The 23842-nt window shown below is 34.8% G+C and overlaps 1 protein-coding gene across 1 annotated transcript in view; it reads left to right on the forward strand.

Moving 5' to 3' along the window:
- LOC132555513 (hemicentin-1-like) overlaps nucleotides 1-23244 on the forward strand; it is a 61171-nt gene extending 37927 nt beyond the window's left edge. The window contains exons 9-18 of the mRNA XM_060219862.1: nucleotides 13047-13144; nucleotides 15356-15560; nucleotides 16148-16306; nucleotides 16508-16636; nucleotides 17033-17329; nucleotides 17860-17994; nucleotides 18249-18368; nucleotides 19110-19376; nucleotides 19731-19925; nucleotides 20290-23244. Coding sequence (XP_060075845.1) covers nucleotides 13047-13144; nucleotides 15356-15560; nucleotides 16148-16306; nucleotides 16508-16636; nucleotides 17033-17329; nucleotides 17860-17994; nucleotides 18249-18368; nucleotides 19110-19376; nucleotides 19731-19925; nucleotides 20290-20384 — 1700 coding nt within the window. The 3' untranslated portion in view covers nucleotides 20385-23244. The remainder of the gene's footprint in view (nucleotides 1-13046; nucleotides 13145-15355; nucleotides 15561-16147; nucleotides 16307-16507; nucleotides 16637-17032; nucleotides 17330-17859; nucleotides 17995-18248; nucleotides 18369-19109; nucleotides 19377-19730; nucleotides 19926-20289) is intronic.
- The last annotated feature ends 598 nt before the right edge of the window (nucleotides 23245-23842 follow it).

A 23842-nucleotide genomic window follows, 5' to 3' on the forward strand; every position in this document is an offset into this window, starting at 1 on the left:
TTTTTGAGATACAGAGAATGTAAATCGAGGTCGTTATAAAAAGATGTTTTAAGTATGTTTTGCTTCTCTTTGTAAATCATAAATCCATCAGGCAAAACCACAATAATTTTGCAATATGCATATAAAAAACGAAATGAATATTATAACAATTTAGCTGTTTCACTGACTGCTTTGACAAGATACCATTTCTTCCTTAAGACTGACAGAGGAGCTCAAAGTTGTATAAGGCTGCGAGTAATTGATGTCGAAATGTCAGTTGTATATGTCCAGAATTCTCACTACCTCTGTACGCTTAAAGTCCAAAACATATCGTTCAGTTCATCACCTCTGACAGATAATTAACATTCTGACCAATATTACAACATAAACACGTTAGTTTAGTGGTAAACATATATACACATTGGATTCCCTTGTCATCATGAGAGACATTTTAGCAGGTTCAGATTTCTAAACCATAACTCATCCCTGTCATGTTGAAATCGCCATTTACATACTTTGGCTTGAGTCCATTGCCAACAACCTACAAGTATGCCTAACAGCCTTATGCATCCTAATATTTGTCGGTAATTATAAAGATTTCGGTTGAATGTCTTTGCCTTTTTGATGCAATTGTGAATGTTGTTACAAATGACCGATACAAATAGGACAACATGTTGATTTAGCGTTTCACCATGAAGAACATTATCACAAATGACAATTCTCGAAAAGTTTCCGCGCACAAACAGCAGTAATTCTCGTCCATCTGTCGACATATGTCTTCGTTAGAAAGTAAACAATGTAAGGTCATTTAGTTAGACATGCATCAGAACATGTATCTGTACTTGTAATACACGTGCCTGTTGTAACAGTATACGCATGTTTAGTATAATGAGGGAGCATTGAACGATCCAGGCAAAAGGTAAAATCTGGACTCCGTTGTTGATCGATCAAAGACGCCCAATAGAAATCTGTTGAAAATTGAGTAATTATTAATTATATAAATAGTTGTTTTTGTGAAAAATCGTTTTTAAACGAGGATTGATTTTTTAATAAAAATTTATTTGATGTATCTTATAGTATAATTGTACAAAAAACATCGGATTTGGATATTTTGTAAGTAAGCATGTTTCATACAATCCGTTTTTATTTGTTTATGCACGTTTTGATATTAATGTAGATTGTGATGCCAGTTCGACACTGTCTACATGTAAAGGTCTCTATGGTTGTTCTTGTCAATCGTCACTCCAGTGGATACTAGACGCTGACAGTGTCACTTGTCCGTGTCAAAAAGTTACTAGTTACTCGGTAAAATATTTGCTTTGTGGCTGTGTCTTATACAGTGTATAAAGTGTCCCACCGTTGCCACCGAAATCAAGATTTGTGGGTATTAACTTAGCCCAGTTATCAGCAAACACACAAGACAACGCATCATAGGAGAGAAAAAACTGTATTCACTGTATTTGTAAAGAGTATATAAAAAATTCTTCTTTAAAAAACTCAAATTTCTTGCCATTTCACAAGACGTTACACCTATAAGATGAGCCTTAATCCAGTTCGGTATTTCCCTATCCTGTTTGAGCTTCAGGTGATTTTCCTATGCGCGCAAGGTAGCCACAAGTACACTGTAAAGTACAATTAAGTGTAACACATTTCCCAGATGTAATTTTTCTAGATTCACGCGCGTGTTGACAAAATACGACAGCGGAGCCAAGAAAAACGAATTTCGCGTTGTTTCATTACAGTGGATGTCGGTTGACTGGAGTGGAGAGGGATGATAACAAACGTGATTTAATGTGGTACCCCTAGCCCCACCCTTTGTTTCACGCCCTTTACCAAAGGTCACGTGATGGTTTACAATCGTACATCTTCTGTAAACAAATGACTACATACGAACGGGATCCGCCCATCCGAAACTTGTATGTTTAATCTTCCAGCCCAAGGAAATAAAAATGTCACTTGAATTAGATTCGTTTAGAACGTGTTGATCTAAGCAAAAGAACAGCAGCTGAAACGACTGTAGTGATATACATATCTCGGTGTGGTGTTATTCTGCTGATACGTGTAAGCGTTTCTCCAGGATTAGAATCGGTATTTTGATCCAAGTCTGATGCCCGAATATTTATATAAGTTTACTGGCGATTTTTTTTTCTTTTAAAATAATGTTTGGCACAAGGAGTAAAAACATTGGTATCCAACCAAACATTGAAAAAAAAATAGATAAAAAATCACATTTTACAACTAGTATAAAAAAAAGTACGTTATATTGAGGAAATACGGGTATACTGGAAAACCTGTGTTCGAACGAAAGAATGATAGATTTAAGAACGATGTTGATATGTGCGAGACCCTTTATAAATAACAGCAAGGAATAGAACAGGGATCGAGAGTGGGTTTCTGTGAAAACGGAATAGACAGGGGTTGGTGAGGGGTTACTGTCAATAGAAAGGGAGTATAAAGTAGAGGGATTGGTGGAGATTCGTTTCTTCTTGGTTAACACGTCCTGAGAACTTAACCCGTCGCATTTCTGATGGAAAGTTTTCTGAACATCATATTCATTAATGTTTGAACATGGTCTAGACTAAATAATCTCTGATGTTTACGATCAGATTTGCTTGTTGTAAGAGTTTGTGTTCTCTTGGTGAATGCATTTTGCAAACATGTACCGGTAATATCTACTGATAAAACAAATTAGTCGATAATTATTGGTATTATTTAACAGTAAGTGGACATAAGTAAGGTCCATACAGGACCAGACATGCTGCCATTTCCTCTGTAAATTGGTTGTAATTACAACAATGGGTCGGATTAGGCTGATGATACTGTTAGTGGCAGACGAGGAAATGTCGACAATAATATGGTGCCAGAAAGTGTTTATTTAGTGCAATTTGACGTGTCGTTTCTCGCAATTGACGTCAGAGTGAATGATTAATTTGACACCTTGCTGATAACAAAAGTAAATGCGTGATATTGTGTATGAGAGAAAAATGTTGGTATAGTGGTTAGTAAATAAATGTCAAATTATAGTCGCTTATGTAATAATATACTAATATTGTTTAGCCATGGGTGTTTTATCAAATCTCTATACAAAATATTAACGTCCAAAAATTCGTATTTATGATACAAGCAAAATTATATTAACTAAGATATTATGTTACGACGGTAATGTACTTTGTGACCTTTCGCTGACCTGTGTGTCTAACTTGGACGTCGTAATCACTCCGAACATCCCCAGTACAGACCGGAACATGAGTTCCGAAAGTAAACTGTGAGCTTGGTTAGACTTAAAATGTTCATAATCTACGCTCTGAATATATTTATATTTTGAAATACGAAACAAGAAAATATGTAAATAGATAAATAAATATAAATGAATAAATAAATGTTTATTTCTTTTTATTCCATATCGTCTTGATAACGAAATAAACACACTAACTTTATCTGTATGGTTATATTTATATTCTTTTTTTAAAAAAAGGTCTATAACAAAAACACCTTAAAGTATATAACATGTAATAGACAACGCACGCCCAATTAGCGTGACGTCAGCATAACAGATACTGTGTATTTTTAAACCAATGAACGACGGTTTATTTTGCATCGAGGGTGTACCTCAAGGATTGATTCTAGTTAGAGTAGTTTCTGACAGTTAAGTTTTTGAACGATTCAATCTATTCATGAAAAATTGTTTCCTCTGTTTATTCTATGACGGAAATAGTAGTTGTTTGTTTTTTCCATCACAAGTGAATGAATTTGACATTATAATTGATGAACCAAACATCGGGTGCTGAAATCCGGCCCTGCTCGTCACCGATACTTATCTTCAACACCGACAGACAGCTGTCTTTGTCAAACTCGGACTATAAAAAAGATCTCGGGATACTCGAGATTTGGGCCAGCTACCATGTTAGAAACGTCCATTGTCTGTGTCGAATCGGTGGCTGCAATAGGTCAAAAAAGGGGTAGGAAATTACTCGGTGTGGATAGAATGTTTATCAGATGTAGACAAAGCGGACCTGTTCTTCACCGGAGTTCGTGTACAATTCATAAACCTTAATACTGTAACTACCTGACAATATATAGATAAAATCTGTTTTAATATTTGTATCGACAGACTCAAATGTGGTTTTGGGAGAGAGAAAAGATAAAAAAAAACAAGATTTTGTTGGACTTTGAACGTGTATTGCATGTCTCCAAATACATGTACATTTTGTAAAGTTGTTTTATAATGAAATAAATGAAAGTCAAAAACGTGACTGAATGAACGCTTTCTTTTAAGCACGAAAACATATACAGCAATACAACGTATACCCTCACCCCGTGCGACTTATATATCAAAGACTTCAAGATATGGAGAAATAATTAAGATTGTGAAAAAAAAAAACAAAAACAAAAACAAAAAAATAAACACAAGAAGATAAAAGTTTTTTTGTGAACTAATTTCATTGTGGAAAACATATGCTAAAAAGATCATGTAACATATATGAGTTATCATTTGCGTAGAAAAAAAGTTTAATTAATACGGGACATCACACCACACCAGGAAAACTTCAAATAGTTCCAGCATTCTTAGCCTATATCTCAAACTTTAAACCTCTCATAAACGTGGATAGTTTATTTTTCACATATCTACGTGCCATAATTTTTTTCTTTCTTTTTAAACGTAGGCTTGAGAATACATGCAAACCAAAACAGTCGGACGTCCTGTTTATCTTCAAAGCGCTGCAGACAGCATGGCAGGTTTCACATGTGGAAGTGCACCTGGTTCCTAAGCTGATATTTTTCATTTTAATTTTACGGCATTTGCATTAGCAGTGTATCACTGTATTATATTTGAAATTATTTTAAGAACCAATCTGTACTGAATGCCTCCCTATCGTCAGTGTTAGGAAGCATGAATACATATATTCAAGAAATTAACATAATGCTTTTTGCGTGTCTTGTAATTAATAGAAATGTGAACGAAATGTTTTTGCCATATTTTCTTTATAAAACCATGAACATTTCGACAGAAGTTAAACAGACATGCAATTTCATCGCGATTTGGAAACTTGAGAACCCCATTTTTTAAAGCCTTCACTAGGGTTAAATATGTTAGTCTATATTCTACTGAACTTTTCTGAGTTCTTTGTCTTGTACTGCGGCAGCAGGTGCTGTGCGGGTTCTTAATTTACAGAAAGTAAGAACTCTCATGATAATTTTCTTATCTTAAATTACAGCTCATAAAACCCAAAAGGTCGCCGTTTTTCAATATAATCAGTTCTCGAATGTACGTTTTAAATTTCCTGCGAAGTCAGATACGATAGCAAACATAACTGTCTTTGGTACAAGAACTATAATAAGTTAATATGTCAGATTCTGAAATCGAGTGAAAAAAAGGATCGACAGCTGTTTTGGGCTGATATAGACTATTTCATCTCCCTTTTAATTGTAAAGTTTTATACTTATATATGATACCAGACCACCCGTCTAATGACTAATAATGTAAAGATTATCTATAGATAACGACTTGTTTCCCGAAGGAACTTTTTGCTGCATGTACTTCTCGCATTCCGTTATACCAAAGCCACTATTAGAACTGCTTGCCTTTTTTTTTTATAGCTTTCGCCTTGTACAGCCCGAGTGATGTTGACTTTTATACCAAAATTTACCATAACTTACGATTTAGGCTTGGTGTTTAAGTACAAATCTTCAAAACAATTCACTTTATTTTCCAGATAAGTTAGTTTAAATCATACACGTTTTTGTTATATTATAAAAATGGTAATAGTCGTAAGGGATTTAACATCAATAAAGACAACTTGAAAGATATACCTTGTTTTTATTGTGACCGAAAATATATGTTTTGCATGCTATATAAAGGATACCAATTAATATAATTAATACAGATACAGATATGTGTGTCATTTCCTTCCTGTGAAGTAGCACAATTTTTGCTACCGTGAAACATCAACCCAATAAAATTTAACAGTTATAAAATGATTACCTCATCAAAAGATGTGACTAATACAGATCATTTTGACCCAATATTCTGAAGGTCAGATCTCACTTCTACCTCGTTACATGTTAATTAGAGTGCTCTTTGGCCCTTTAAATTGTTATTATAGCATAAATTGGTCTCAATAAGTACAGAAATGTCTCTACAAGCTGTTCATATATTTAATGAACAAATTCTAAATACATATACATATGTATATACTGGGCGTAGCTTGACATTTAGTCTGAAAGCAATTACCGATATATCCCTTTGATCGACGTCTGTTTTGGATATATATGTGTTGATAAGATCGTGACCTATATTTTATTTATACTAGACCCAATCCAAGTCAAATGAAATCAATTACCCGATATACAAGGATATATCACTGTTTACAGTCTTATATCTTTATTTAAATAGTCAATTTTTTCTTGTTTTTTTCTAGGACAATGATAACAAGTTGATGACTCTGAGAGAGAGAAATAACTCTTTTTTTTATGAAATTCTGGATGATTGTAAAATTACGAAAGAATTTGTGCAAAATCGTTTTAATATTTCACTTTTTAAAAAGGGAGATAACTTGAACACAACATAAAGTATACTCGTACGTATATGCAGTTCTTGAATGTGGTAAAAATTGGGAAAAACTCATTCAGCTTAGTGAAATATTTTCAATACATCATTTCAGAACGAGATATTTAAAGGGTAGTTTTCAAAATGCTGTTTTAAAACTATAAGGTTCAGTTGAGTAGTCATGGATAAGTGGACCTGCGTCATGTTTCCCTGGCGTGTGCCGGTAGAAGGGTCGTAAATCGTATTATTTACCGTATGCTGTATTGCTATCTACCTGTTCAAGTAGTTGGATTGATAACACAAACTTCTCTCTGAGTGTGATGTATCTTGCACCAGAAGTGTTTTTTGAGGTGGCGTTAACACTCATAAATATTCACGTAGCTTTGATCTCCGGTTCAACCCGACATCTGTTTGATGACGTAGTCAGTCTAACAATACATAAATATTGTTCGTGTAAAGTGATGGTAATTAGATGCTATCATTTACAGAAGCTACAATGCCAACTGATTGTGTATATTAAGCTCGAAAAATCAGAATAAAGAGACAACTGTGTATTCTTTTCACAATGTCCAGACGCGCCACGAGGTATGGTAAATATCACGTTGGAACGTATTGGTTTCTTCTCAACAAATCAATAGTGTTGTTACTGACGTAAGTATCAAGTAACAAAGCTTCTGATTGGGCGATAAGGTGGAATCACAAGATGGTTCCGAAAACGTAAGAGTGAGTGCTTTGCCCAGGGGTTGAAATGTAGTGAGCAGTACAGGAAGGTCAAAGGTTAGTCTAAGATCCGGCATCATATTTCCAATAAATTTCACCATGTTTTCTACCAAAGAAAATCAGTTTTAAATCTGTTCTACAACTGTGTTCTTAGTTCGGTTTTCATATCTTTAGTTTAACTGATACAGACCCATATGATACCATCCCAGAAACGTTTAATAATTGAAAGAAATCTTATACTGTATAGATGCAATGCATATATACTATCATCTAGTACCTTTCCTCTTAGTGGAATTAGAAATTAATTACATTCATATGCATTTATGTTGAATTATCAATGGTTTAAATATTCGCATCTTATTCCCAAATCTAAACGAAGAAAACCTAGATGTAACAACGTTTTTCATTGGATCGCTGTCAGGCATGTGTGAGAGCAATGTAACAAGCTCAGATGCTGGCTAAATTAGGTGGATCAAACCACTCAACAAAGTGTTGACATTCTATGGTCTGACGTAAACTGATGTAACGGATTATCTGATTGGCTCATGTGGCAATTACTCTCATTTATCACAATATCTGACTGGCTGGCGTTTGTAGTTCCGGGGTTGCAGTTCCCTTGTAAATGATGTTGTGTTCCGCCACACACATAGCTTAAGTGACAAAAACAATACGTAAACTTACAGAAATAACTGCCACTTTACAAACGTAAATAGAGGGGTGTGTTATCATCTGGTTCTGTCAGCTATTGCTGAATATCAGAAAATATATACATCTTCGCCGCCATGTAGACTACTTAAGTATAATTTTGTTAAGATAAAAATTCATCGTAACAAAGGCCAGCTCCTGGGTAGTTTTAACGTTAAGTGTTGGATCTTAATAAAATGCCAACCAATTGTAAAGTATTTCGCTTACCTACAAAAACCTTATGTCATAAGCGCACAGTCTTGTATATTAGTGTATTCTGTTTTGTTGATTTTGTCTGGAGTCGTAGAGGTTTGCCCAAAATATAAAAGAGGAAGAGAGAGAAAAAATTGAAATTTGAAACAAAATTTATCAAACATTTTAAGAACATTTTGTTTTTATTCTTTTAACAAAAATTACAGAACATCGTTTGGATATGTTTTGCATACGTGTCCAATAATTATTCAAATTATTGTTAAACTGTGGATGTTCAATTCATAAAATCTTAGTAATTAATAAACACCGATATCATATATTAATGAATATTGAATAATATTAATTATGTTTTGCTAATGTGGGAATTTAGTTATTCACATAATGCCAATTGCGTCTCGGCCTACAAAGAATACTTGTATATATATGAAAATTGCACTGCGGTGTCTGCCTTGCAGTGATCGGTGTATATGCAATAGTAACAACTATTGACACTGAAATTCCTACAAAAGAACGTCATTTGTATGTACCACATGCCAAGGACGGGCAATCTTCATCTGTCAGTTTGATATATATACAATATATATATATATATATATGTACCCTGTGTATGTACACATCTCATGGAATTCGTTAAATGTCATCGAAACAGCATGTTAATTGTATACTCTTTCGTTAAACACTTTCTGTTTATCCCAATTACGCAAAACAAGGTAACTACGAGTCGTGATTATTTACTTATGTGAATACTTTCGTGATCTTAAAAAATGTAACCATTTGACCTTGGCATTGATGTCTAGACTTCGCCGACCTTGACTTCGACCTTGACGTCGAAGTTTCAGGAAGAGGTCGTAATAACATCAACATTTTACAGACGCTTGGAAGATAACCCCAATCACCAATACGAAATTCACACATTTCTGTAGAAAAAGTAATCCAGCTTTGACCCATGAACTGTTGTAGGTGTGAGTTATTTTGATCGACTATAAACATATATAACGTGTTTTAAGGTACCACTTTCCTATCTGGCTTTTAAGTATCCACCAATTTGTCTTATAATCCCGATATAGTATCACAAAATTAGTTGGAAGATTTCCGAAAGGCTTTTGCAAAATCTATATTCTGCTAGTGTATAAGATTGGCTTATAAAATTTTATGTGATGTTTTCTAAATCCTTTTAGGTCGCTGATAACCTTCATCTCTGTTGAAATAAAAGCTATTAGATTGCATAAAGGAACTTGAAATCAAAACGTCAACACTGAATATGTTCAAAAGAATTAAATCAATACAATACATATATTGTCACACATCAAAAAGACAAACTTCCCGACAGTGAGTGCTTGCAGAAGGCTATAAAAATTGTAACAGAAATATCTGTAAGCTTTGCTACCTTGACGGGATGTAAAACCAATTTGTCCTTTAGCATGTCTTGGGAAATAACTGACGTTAACTATTTATCATTTATGTCAAATATAGAGCATTGAACATTCCAGGCGTTTCAAGTGAGCATTATCGTTCGTCTCAAAGCATACCGTGTAACATTTTCGAGTGATCTTCAAAATGTCTGTCATTAATTCCGGAACATGTGGTGTTCGTTACAGTGTTTAGCATATTAGAATTCCAGCGTGCACCGTTGACATCTGTGAAGGCAAGTCGCTTTAAAATTTCTTATTTTCCCAAGGGTGCGCAGTTGGCGGTGGCGGAGGGACGTACCAACACACTGTGTAGTTATGTCATACTCGCAATACTTTCTCACGCCTACTGAAAGTTTAATCTTAAAATTGCTTCGAAAATAAAATTAAAAATCTACCGCTTTATGGTGCTGCTATTGGCAACGGCACGAAGTACATTAGAGCTGAAATATACAAAGTTATTTTTTTCTGTAAACATTGGAATTTCGTTATCTTGACTAGGGCACTTGGTGACAAGGCATGGGGTTAATTACAGTGAATTCGGTCACGGTGCCATATTCCACCAAAAAGATTCATTGACAGAACTTTATGGGCTCATTACGTTCCGTCATTTGGCTCCCGTGTCTTTGAACCTGTTTCCTCGAATTTTAAGTTCACAAAATGTCATTATGATATTGCTTTCATCGTCTATTTATTGGTGTAAGCCTACTAAACGGTACAATATCAACTATGTATATGGATCATAGATTATGTAAGCACGTATAATGTCCTTCACTCTCCGAGAGCGCCCATGGTCTAAACCCTTATCACAAGCTACTTAACATGTATTAAGTGGCTACTTAAAACGGCCTGTCGATGATTTGCGCCTTCAGGGGTTAGGCGGGCAACGTCGGGTCACGGGTCACTAACAAATCACCAACAAGGTTCCCTAATGATCGAAGTGTTCACCGTGGCGACCCTTCGATGTATTGATATAAGCCTTGGACTTACAACCCTATGTCTTACTTACACAAAACTTTGAACCGGCGATTTTTTTTAAATGTTAAAACGATATGACTGAAGCATGTGTTGGATAAGACATGATATGCCACACGACGACAAGATGCACAATACTGTTGAATCTATTTTTTTCTGGAGATAAATGTTTGGGTTTTCTTTTCAAATTAACTGTAGACCTGCTTGTGAACATCCTATCCCACGGTATCTGATTCTTGTGTATCTTTATACTTGTAAGGATGTATAAAGATACCATTGTCCTTCGCAAGTTTCTTTCCCCCCCCTATTTTTTTATGTGAAATTAGTCACACATCTGTACCACACCGATATCTCTACGCTATATGTAAAACGCTTTGATTTTCTACAGATTGGCGATGAGCACATCCGTTCCCCTTTACGGTACAAGAAATGTACCCTAGCTATACATTTACGTATTGATAAATATTTGTACAGTCAGTGTTATGTAAATGAGTAAACGCTAATTATACATAGCTGACACTAATTACCCCGGGTCTATACCTCGCCGCGGATGACCTGCTGAGTTTACAGTGCCATTTACCGACTGAGTTACACAAAGTAATACTATAGATAGGATGTTGATACTGTTTTGTTTATTTATGAAATCAACACCTCGGAGAAAGTTATTTAAAGATCCAAATATGGACATTGTACCAGACATTTATATCGATAGCAGTACGTGTGGTATAAATCTTCGTCTTCAGAACCATCTGACACTTACAATTAATGTCTACTTTAGTAATTCGATGCACTCTTAATTGAATATGCTATCCAGTGTATCAGTTTAGTAATTCGCTTTGGACAACATCAATTAAATATCGATTGCCTCCCCTGAATGCCAGACACGCGCTCTGACGTAGAACACATGGCCCCACGTGTACTGGTATGAAGTATGGCACGAGTACTAATGCTATTTAGAGTGAATACGAGTGATACAGGTATTCCTCATCAGTTTCTGCTAAAACCAACCATTTCAAGAATGTCGTCTTGTATGTGCGTTCAGAGCACAGGGACAAGAGAAGTCAAGGTCTCGATTGGGACCTATAATTAGTTTAAGGGATAATCAGTTTTCTTTTAAAAACACATTCTATAAAAATGTCTCAAGTGAGATAGAATCTGGTCATAATAACCAATATTCCCAAGGTGCCAATATAATGTTCTTAAAATAACCCTTTTTCTGATAGAAGAAAAACAGGAAGAAGCACGGAGAGTGAAGTGATCTGCACTACAACAGATGTTTGGTGTCCATTTTTCCTTGTTTTGTTTTAATACATGCATGTCAGGTATTCGTTTCCGGTTGTTATAGATATATATACCGTGCATTAGGGTGGTACGTCACAGTGTCGGAGTTCAGAAGAGCTATACTCAGAATTCTATACCACCCACTTGTTATAGATCATCATACGAGCTGTGGCATTACAGCTGTAGTTACAATATAAATTGTTAGTTTGTCTGCCCTCATATTTTCAATTGAAATTAGACATGATGTTCCCATGAAATGTCTTCCTTTGGTAAATGCTCCTAAAGTTTTATCAAACTTTGAAGTACTGCTCCCGCTTACTTATGTCCCGGGATACATTCTAGGTAACAGATATAATAAAAATCAGCAAGTATACCGAGTATAGCTGGAACAATACAGGTTCCCTACCGATCCCAACATCTCTGTACAAGAAACCCAGAAACACTGAAAACTCAAATTTGTCCAAGATAATTTGATGCTTCATGAATGTGTGAAGTTTGATGGGAATCACTCAAGCAATTGAGGTACTAGAGTGCAGACAATGATCTTTAAAAAAATAGTATCTGTGATCTTGACTTTGAAAATAAATCTCTGAAAGGAGGCACTAGAATTGACCAATTCTGACACAATGACGGACGTAGGGTTAGAGAGGATAACCAAATGCCCTCCCATCCCCACCCCTATCCCCATCCCCACCGCCTGAGGTAGGGAACTAATTGTTAAGAAACTACAGATAACAGCAAATGTGGTGTTGTTGACATATTGCCCGGATATCCGGATATGACGTTTATGTATACAGTAGACAGGTGTGTATATCATTCACAATATCACATCATTGCTAAATGATATGTTTGTCGACCATCGCTTAAACCTGTAACCATGTTCCATAAAAACAGACACAAAATTATCTATTTAGCTTTTAACTGTTCTGTGTGAAAGAGAACCGCGGCGGAGATTCGCTTAACCTTCAGGACATGTACACGCAGTCACGTTCACACGAGAGATCTCCCTTTATATCAATAATGTTTTGTAACTGTGAAGATCAAACATTGACATTACATGCATGAACATATCAAATCAAAATAAGAATGTCTCGATATATATTTTAAAATTTGGATGTGCTTGACATGTACATGGTAAATAAATTTACAAGGAATTATACATTTATGTGTCTACTATCTGGTCTTTAATTACATATGTAGAATGACTTAAAATAGCAATTTGTACTTTTATTTTCCAGCTCGCCCCGCCCTTGAAACCACACCCCTCAACATCACGGCCAAACGAGGCTTCTCTGTCACGCTTCCTTGTAGCATCAATAATCTGGGCACACACAGGGTACGTAGATTTAGAGTTCACATGTACCTGTAGATCTAAAGGCATATATTAACGTTTATCTCCGAGTCAACAGAAATACCTAACCATTACGTATCAAGGATATTAAGAAGCTTACATGTACATATTTGTTTCCAAAAAAATACTTTAAAAAATATCACGTATCACTGAATACCTTTACATACTTTATTTATTTATTTATTTATTTATTTATTTATTTATTTATTTATTTATTTGTGTTTTCCATATATTCTTTTTATCATTGTTCTCGGAATCCAAACGATAAAACCAGATAACCTGGTGTTGCATATGAACAGCCGTTACATCTACATTTTAAATACAATTTGTATGTACTTGTATCCAGTCTTATTGTGTCTTGTTTTGTAATTGATTTTGTTAGCTAAGTTATTGTTGTATCATATATTTCCTTTATTCCATCTTTTTAACCTTTCTTCCTTTTAGATAGATGGACCAATTTACTACAACTGTTCATTGATCTGTACCTTTTTTAACCCCTGAAATCTTACCTGTAGTGTTTTACCTGTTTTTTCTTTTTTCTTTTTGTAACAAATTCCTATATCTCTATCTGAATCGAAAACATAAAATATAAAACAATGGATGAGTTGATTGACATATATGTATGTATATGAAACCATATCAAGTCTTATAAGGATTTAAAAAAAAACTTTTTTAACACGTGCTTTTATTGTTTTTACCAGTATTCGTAACTCTCCTTTTTTCTTGAAATGTTTGCCTGTATTCCTTACCTATCATTTTTCCTAGAGTTCGCCCGGTATCTTTCACCTGTACTTATACCTTTGTACTTGTATTACCTGTGAGCAGGTGATGTGGATTGTATTATTTTACCTGTGAACAAGTAATGTGGATTGTATTATTTTACCTGTGAACAAGTGATGTGGATTGTATTATTTTACCTGTGAACAAGTAATGTGGATTGTTTTATTATACCTGTAAACAAGTGATGTGGATTGTATTATTTTACCTGTGTTGTATTACCTGTGAACAAGTGATGTGGATTGTATTATTTTACCTGTGAACAAGTGATGTGGATTGTATTATTTTACCTGTGTTGTATTACCTGTGAACAAGTGATGTGGATTGTATTATTTTACCTGTGTTGTATTACCTGTGAACAAGTGATGTGGATTGTATTATTTTACCTGTGAGCAAGTGATGTGGATTGTATTATTGTACCTGTGAACAAGTGATGTGGATTGTATTATTTTACCTGTGAGCAAGTGATGTGGATTGTATTATTTTACCTGTGAGCAAGTGATGTGGATTGTATTATTGTACCTGTGTTGTATTACCTGTGAGCAAGTGATGTGGATTGTATTATTTTACCTGTGAACAAGTGATGTGGATTGTATTATTATACCTGTGAGCAGGTGACGTGTATTGTATTATTTTACCTGTGTTGTATTACCTGTGAACAAGTGATGTGGATTGTATTATTTTACCTGTGAACAAGTGATGTGGATTGTATTATTTTACCTGTGAACAAGTGATGTGGATTGTATTATTTTACCTGTGAGCAAGTGATGTGGATTGTATTATTTTACCTGTGTTGTATTACCTGTGAACAAGTGATGTGTATTGTATTATTTTACAAGTGATGTGGATTGTATGTATTGTGGTGTATTATTTATTACCTGTGAACAAGTGATGTGGATTGTATATTTTACCTGTGAACAAGTGATGTGGATTGATTTTACCTGTGAACAAGTGATGTGGATTGTATTATTTTACCTGTGAGCAGTGATGTGGATTGTATTATTTTACCTGTGAGCAAGTGATGTGGATTGTATTATTTTACCTGTGTTGTATTACCTGTGAACAAGTGATGTGTATTGTATTATTTTACCTGTGAGCAAGTGATGTGGATTGTATTATTTTACCTGTGAGCAATGATGTGGATTGTATTATTTTACCTGTGAACAAGTGATGTGGATTGTATTATTTTACCTGTGTTGTATTACCTGTGAACAAGTGATGTGGATTGTATTATTTTACCTGTGAGCAAGTGATGTGGATTGTATTATTTTACCTGTGAGCAGATGATGTGTATTGTATTATTTTACCTGTGAACAGGTGATGTGGATTGTATTATTTTACCTGTGAGCAGATGATGTGGATTGTATTATTATACCTGTGAACAAGTGATGTGGATCATATTATTTTACCTGTGAACAGGTGATGTGGATGTCCCAGTACAACGTAGCAATAACCATAGATGATAGGATTATCTTACCGGATTCGCGGTACAGTCTTGAACGAGCTTATGACAAGGATTGGGGTCTCGTCATCAACAACGTGAAGTCAACAGACGAGGGGGTTTATAGATGTGTCGTCAACTCCTTTCCAGTGCTGGAAAAACAAATCAGCCTTATCGTTCTAGGTAAGGGGAGATCACTCGCTCTAATAAATCGTTTATACAAAAGTTGTCTTTCCTTACACTTGGGACTTTAATGTTCCCAAGGCATTAACAATGGAATTATGTTTTTCATGAGCAATCTACCTTTTTAGTGCTGATGGAAATATAGAAAGAAATAAAGAGAGACAGTTAAAATGGATTTTGATGTTGCGGATAATCACATGACTTTGTGTATAACAAGTTACCGTATTTCCCTTGCAGTTTACCTTTCTAATAAACAAATATAATAGTGTCTTGTTTATGATTAAAAAAAAAAACTGCACGAAGGATGTTCTACGTTCGTAACATGAAACAATCAGATGTTATTTCTGAGCTGTTGCCCATGGCATAAAATCAGTATCAGCATATAATTCTAAGATGTTTAGATCGCTATTTCTATTTGAAAAATCTTGACTCCTTTTCTTCACATCAACCTTAAGTGTTCCTGATCAAGATGGTACTTCTATTGATCTGAACATGCATTTTAGCATGCAGTTCTATGACCACTACACAGATCTCACTTAGATATAAATAGATGTATTTCCAATCTCTCTCACTCTGTCCCTTTTCAGTTTCGCCTTCCATAGACAGCCAAATGACTAGTAACAATATGGCAGTTTCCGAAATGGATGACGTAACTCTAAGATGTCACGTGACAGGCAACCCTAAGCCGGATATCACGTGGTATCGACGAGTTTCCGGTGCTGATCACCAAGATTTAGTCAGGGAGCGTAAGTAAAACTGAATGTTGTATATAGATTGAGCTGTCTCCAATGCTAAAAGAAAGATTTGAGATGGATATGTGACACATAATACATTATTGTTTGTCGAAATTAAGAACTTCATATTTGCTTTTTTACTAAGATATCGCATAACGCATCGCTGGTTCTTTGAAATCGAAATGATTATCGTTTTTTTTTACCTACTTACAGGTCTGGAACAGACTGGAAACATTCTCAACATTCCACAAATAGATCGCCATTCCGCGGGCGAGTATATCTGCCATGCCTCGAACGGTATCGAACCCAGTGCCTCTAAAAACATCACAGTTGATGTGCTATGTACGTATGTGAAGATGAATTCTTGGAATTATTGGGTCACGAAAAAGGCTTTTTTTTCGTGAAATCTGTGTCCGGTCTTGTTTTGTCAAAAGGAAATAAACATGTTTGAATTTGAAAAAGTGAATATTTATGAAAACTCGAATGCATATCATTATTCTACGTTAAGCTATCATTCAAAATCAAGTGATCTGATATTTCTTTATAACATGGCATATTTCCGCGAAACCTTGCATTAGTGCCTGTATGCGCGTTGCGCTCTGCTCTCTAGCAACCAGTAACGTGTGTGTATATTGTGGTTAGTGCATTTTGGAAAAAGGAAAAAGAGACAAAATCGAAATTGCAGAAAGTGGCTTTCATATATGTTTTTATGTCCAAAACTTTTTTTTCTGATATCAGATGCCCCTGAAATCCAGACTATGATGAGAAATATGGGTCAGTATCTGGGACGAGACTCGACTTTAGAATGTACGGCAGAGGGAAGCCCAATTCCCGATATGAAGTGGTATATCAACGGTCAGCGATTAATCGACAGTTGGAAATTCAAAACCACCAACTACGTAGAACCACTGGACGGAGTGGTCACTTCCGCTCTCCTCATCAGAAATATTGACCGTATGGACTATACGGTTTACACGTGCGAAGCTGAAAACGCGCACGGAACAGCTTTACATAATATCACCGTCTTTCCGTTAGGTAAGTCACGTGATTTATAAGTCATGTGTCTTTATATGTCGATTACATTTAGTTACACAATATATTTTAATTAATACCTTACGATGCTATATATATATTTATGTAATTGCATTTATGAGGTTCAAATTCAGAACCTTCTGTTAAATAAAATATCACTTTTTCGAATGTGCGTTTTCGGCTAACAGAGTTATGGATGGGAATTTTAGAATACCTTTTTAATTCTGTGACAATAAAACCAACAGAATGAATGTGTACGATGATGGTACCGATGGGAAGCGGTAGCTGTGAATAAATAATAGATGGTATATACATTTGGTAATCGAAAATTTGAAAAAAGTCAGATTTGTCGAATGTCTCGGTACATTGGAACAGCTCCGTGAAGCCGATTTACCACAACGTTTGTGGTGGAGTTTTCTCCCTTGATATGGCACATATTACTCTATAATACATGCAAACAAGAGCCGTAGTGAATCACTGTGATAATACAGCATTGAGAATAAATTTGATTGAAATGATTTGTATTTTCTAAGGTTCACCCGAAATCATCATAGAACAGTCTAGCAGGGATATGATCGTAAGAGAAGGCACAGAAATTGATTTGGAATGTTTCGCCTCCGGAACACCCACTCCAACAGTGACATGGAGTAAGAACGACGGACAGACTGGTACGTTATATGACAGATATTTCACATTTATTAAAAAATTCTGTTTGATAAGTACTAGGTAGAAACCGAATATCGTCGAAATATGCCGAGATGCTCCAGTCGTGGTCAAATCATCTTCTATCCTGTATTGGAATTCTCAGTATGACGGAACAAAAACGAGGACAAAAATGGCAATATACATTTTATCAAATAGAATATCAATTTTACAGGATGTAGAATATGACTTGACAAACTCACTCTTGTTTATTTTACAGAAATAGGTCCAGGGACAGTCACATTGACCAATGTACAAGCATCAGATGCCGGAACGTACACATGTTTCGCTGAAAATCCTCTCGGGTCCGACACACTTTCTATACAGATAGATGTAGAATGTAAGTCCGACCTTTTGTCTATATCAGTAACCTGTCCAACCTGACACTCTCTGTATACTGACACAAAACTAAATGTAAATTATTGCTCAGTTGATGTTTTTTTTTCATGTAAAGCAATGCTAGTTCATACATGTATTACCCGTTACCATAATTGGAAAGCAGTCTGTAGTCTCGTTTTCAACTCAATTTCCAATACTGAATTCTACTCTTTTACCCGACAAACTGTCATGGTGACATGTATGGTTGTTCAGTGTCAACTTTTTACTTATCTAACCTTCGATTTCTATAACAATTACTTTTATTGTCTTAGTAACCTTGCCTCGTCAAACACCCTCTCTAAAGCATAAAAGCCTCCTGTCCGAACCCCCTGTCTAAATTGGCAGTACCATTTTTAGGCAATATGATTATTTAGTCTTTCGTCTTTACATTTTCTTGTCTTCAAACTGTCTCTACTATAGTAGTTGCGTTTACATTTCCAGGTCGGCCATATGAATTGAATTGAATACAGTTCAATGCTAATACCGTATTATTTTCAATTTTCGTTTTTGTAGTTAGGGACAGAAAACTCAATCTGGTTACATTACTTACAATGTTCCCACGCCGTTGACAGTTCGTGAGCTAGTAACACACAACTAACTTTGGAAAAATTACACTGCAGCAATGTCAGACAATTGTAAACACAAATACGTGTTTGTACAATGATTCTTACTAACCTACTTTCTTTCTTCCTTATTTATTTAGACTCGCCCACGGTTTCGGTACAATCTTCAGAGTATGAATTCGTCCAAGGCGAAATGGTGTCTATCAACTGTACAGTAAAGGGGCGTCCTCAACCCCAGATGTCCTGGCGAAAAGAAGACTCTTCTGAGGATTCAACAGCCGATATAACAGAGTTGAACGAAAGCACATGGATAATGACACTCCGAATAGACATTGTCACTTCGGACGACTTCGGCGGTTACCTATGTGAGGCAGTTAACTCAGCAAACAGCAGTTCCAGTTTAATCCGTAAGTATAGTGGAATTATCTCCCCTGAATTTCAGCATCTTAATTTTTTCCCAATTATTCCACGTTTTCATGTGCTTTAGTTTTACCTTAATAAATATTGTTCTAATTTTTTTATTTTTTATATCTACCTTTATTTGATTGTTTACAACAACAATGTGACGTCATGAAAATTGATAGCTAATGTTGACAGAAAACAAGTATTTGTACGAGGGATGAATTATTTTCATGCATCGGGTTAGACATTATTTCAAATTCTTTCATCATACAAAGTTTAGAGTAATAACAAAATATTGTTTTCTGAAAACGACACGTTTTAGAATTGTATCATTTTAATTGATACTTCACTAATTACAGAGCTTATAGAGTTACAAACAACGACGATAGAACAAACAATCGCGCCGACAACGCCCACGACAACCCTACCACCGACGACTCCTAAACCAGCGACGACAATCCAACCTCAAACAACGACGATAAAAAAAGACAACATTCACAACCCAGCCGAGGAGATCAAAGCGACCTCCCCTAAAAGCAACGAAATGGGAACAGGTATTGATCCTATCCGCTCACTATATCAGACAAATATATATATATATCAATCATTAGCAAATGTGGAGCATAGGAATTCAAAACAAACGAGGAAGTACTGCACATGTATATCCGATCCCTACTCAGGGGAACTACAGATGTAATGCTGATGTTTTATTTATAATCTTAATTTTTATTTTAAATCGAGATTTCGTGGCATTTACCCCCGAGGAAAGGTTCTTTAGTGTGCGACTCTTTCAATGAATCTGGAATTTAAAAAAAAATGATGGTTGATACAGTTCTCTATAATGGTAAAGCATTGTAATTTTTTTTATATTTGAGAAAACAGTGATTTAATTTCTTATTGAATTAATTTTGTTTTCAGAATCTCCCCTGGGTGGTCCGAATTCATCATCAACAACTAAGACGACAGGGAGTACAGTATTACTTGTTATTATAGCATTGGTACTCCTTTGGTGAGAATAGTGTACTCTAAGTCCACTCTTATCAATATAATCTATAAAACGTGAACTTTTGGATTCCGGAAAACACCACCACAGGCGACTGCATCAAACTAAATTCTTTCAATGAAAAACTCTTTCCATGCTTTTTGCCTGGTTCATAAATATACACATGTGTTTTATATTTAGAAATGAAGCCAACATCATTACTTTTAGATGCGTCCTGTTCGTTCGTATTATCGTTTTATCCTTGGCTTCGATACCACCCGCTATGCAGGGCGATTGAATAAAACTGGAAGATTTAATTATACATGTGTACCTCACTATTCCAACCACGGTACATATATATTGTGCCAAATATTCTAACCCTTGTCTGGTGTGAATGTTAGATGTGAGAAGGGTTTAATTCTTCATATATTAAGCAGAAAGTATGAAGCCAATATAATAGTTTAATCAGTCGTCTCGCCCAGTTGACTTTAAAAAAAACTATCATACAGAAACACTTGCTATGCATCTATCAAGGAATGTCACGTGACAAACACACTAAACATTGGAATAAACATATTTCCATCAGAACCTTTATTGCACGTGCTACATGTATACGTTTCCAGTCCGACCATAGCTTTGATATGGAAATGCTTAACAATGCAAGAAAACATGGTAAATGAAATATTAAACATGTATGATCACGTGACAGTTGTTTATTCTGAATATTTCATTGTATCGATAAATGCTTTAAAACCGATTTCAAAGATTTTACTGGAATAAATCCGTTTAAAGTGACAAGACACACTGCCCGGTATACACATGTACCACTGATCACATGTAACGAACAACTCACGGATTGGATTGAATTTAGATATTTTGTAATCCGTCATCAATATCCGTCTAAATTTATTTCAAATATTTTTTATAAAATATCAATGGCATTCGTTTGAGAAGGTGAACTATCAGTAATTTTATTTGAGTGAATTATTCATTATTCCGAAATTTCTTGCACTGCGAAAAAGGAAATTTCATTTATAATCGAAGTGTGCATGCTTCAGGAGTTTTAAACGTATGTTTATCGCTTCTCAAAAGTTACTTAGAATAAACTTCCGAGCGATATTAGTTTTAAACAACTCATTGTCATGAAAGATGTTCGTACATTAACCGAAAGTAAGCGGAGAGCTTGTATGATGGATAGTGTCACGTGATTAGGAGACAGGCTCATTTGAACTTCATTTGTGTTCGCCCTGTGTAGATGATTCTACTACTTATAAATAGTTAGGTGTAGATGTAGGAGGAGGGTCTAATTTAACACTGACTTCCGGTACAGGCAGAGAGAGGATATTGTGTACAAGTGGAACCGGAAAAGTATGGACATGATTAACTGTGTGAAAGGCAGTCCTAATGACGAAGCTCCTGAATGACACAGAATGAATGGATATGATATTACGTCGTACTTCTGAATGAAAGAGAAATAAGACAATGTCTATGATATAACTGTATTTTTTGTAAATAATTATACTTAAATATAATTGTGAGAAATTGTATGTGAAAATGGTCATTTAACGCTAACATGCTTCGATACAAATTTTTAGCTTTACCTGCAATCTAGTGTGTGCTGACATAGAGTCTGTTGTTGGGTAAAGGATTTCCACTTGTCTAATAAAAACATTATTTTCTAAAAAAAAATCGTCTTCAAACCAATGAACCCAACAGCATCAATTTTCATTTACATACATTTATGGCTTGTTAGTATTAACCAACAGCATCAATATGCTGTAATAGGAAAGGTAAAAGTAATCGACGAACGAGTTCATATCAAACACCTGAATAGTATTAATGGAAGTTGAAACAAGGGGAGCGATACAGCCCTTATGGGCTCTTGTTAAGTAATACTTTTGCAAAGCGTTTGAAATTTGAAGCTTTGTTTTTTTCCACGAGTTGTATAAGGCTTGCTCCACGTACTGTTGTTTTTTTTCTGCAGATTTATTTTACAGTCATTCTGAGTGTATGTACGGTTTCTAAATGTATATGCAAATGTATTAGTTTGTGTTTTTTAATATTAAATGTGATCGTATATATGAAATATACTATAGGTATTCAGATACACTTAAGACACAAGATTGAAAGTTTTCATTGTCCGGATAATGCGCATAAGACACATGGAAAATAATAAGATATTAGGCCCATACTCCTTCAGTTACATCATAAAGGGCTAAAAAAACAAAAACAAAAACAAACACACACACATTAAAACAAAACAAAAAAAACAAAAAACAAAAACAGAAACCAAAGAAAACGTTCCTTTTATTTGACACGCGGCTTAACAGGTATTTCAAAAGTACAAAATTATAAAAATGCGAGTTACCGTTGCTTATAAGATTGCGGTTCTTGAATTTGGTAATATCTACATTTTTATCATCATTTATTTACAACCATGTTAATGATATCATTCTTGTAGTTTGTACTAGTTTCATCAAGCATACAATTTACATAGGCACTATACAAACGCTTCTAACACCCAAGTTTGGTCTCAGACTCATTTCCGTCGTGTTGATGATTACAGAAGGTATCAGTGTGATTCAAATGTGCAAATGATTTATTTCTTTGAAAAAAAAAACCCATATTTTATTTGATTTTATCTAAACAGAGATTGTTTTCTCACACAGAATAATCATCAGAAAGCATTGCATTATTGCGATATATATTATCAGCTCTGATTATTTTTCAGAAAGTCAAAGCTGGTGAACTGAAATTATTATTAATTAAGATACCACAAGTTTATCTTAAATATGTGTAAATTAAAAACAGAGTCCTCTATCTTTCCATATATATTTATGTGTTTGAGTTGAATGGACATGAAAGGAATAAAAATTTGTTTTATATAGTCATTGTCAATGTCTTTATTTTGTTTGCATTAATTCTTTATGATGAGATAATTTTGAAACAAATACAGGGAAGAAAATAAAGCCCTTTTTTGGTCTATATGAGTTTTAAGCGCCTTTATGGAGTGTTAAATATCCGCAGTAAACTATCTTGTATTTACGTAACGGATTCTACACCATTTGTCATTTATACATGTATATAAAACTATCTACCAGATGAGTCTTTGAATTATTCATTTTATAGAAATTTATCTAAATTAAAAAAAAAATCATAATCGAAAGTCAAATTCTGTCAACCACATATATAGATTTGTTATGCAAACGTCCTGCAAAAGTAGTCATTTAAATGGTGTAAAATTTGAATGGTCGAAAATCTTAATATATATTTTTTCGGTGACATCAAAATGCAAACATTTTGCATGACGCCACGAAATTATGACGTCGCAAAGGAAACGGTTCTATGCTATGTCATATTACACATCTACCCTAACAGGAAAACGTAACTGGCGTTATCAGTCGGACAACATGGCTGTTTTTTACGATAAAATAATGTAATTGGTTACCATATTATTTCAAAATAACTGTTCTGTAGGCAGATATTTTT

This window comes from Ylistrum balloti, unplaced genomic scaffold (genome assembly GCF_031769215.1).
Source record: "Ylistrum balloti isolate Yb309-2 unplaced genomic scaffold, AGI_CSIRO_Ybal_v1 Utg370502, whole genome shotgun sequence".
Lineage (NCBI taxonomy): Eukaryota > Metazoa > Mollusca > Bivalvia > Pectinida > Pectinidae > Ylistrum > Ylistrum balloti.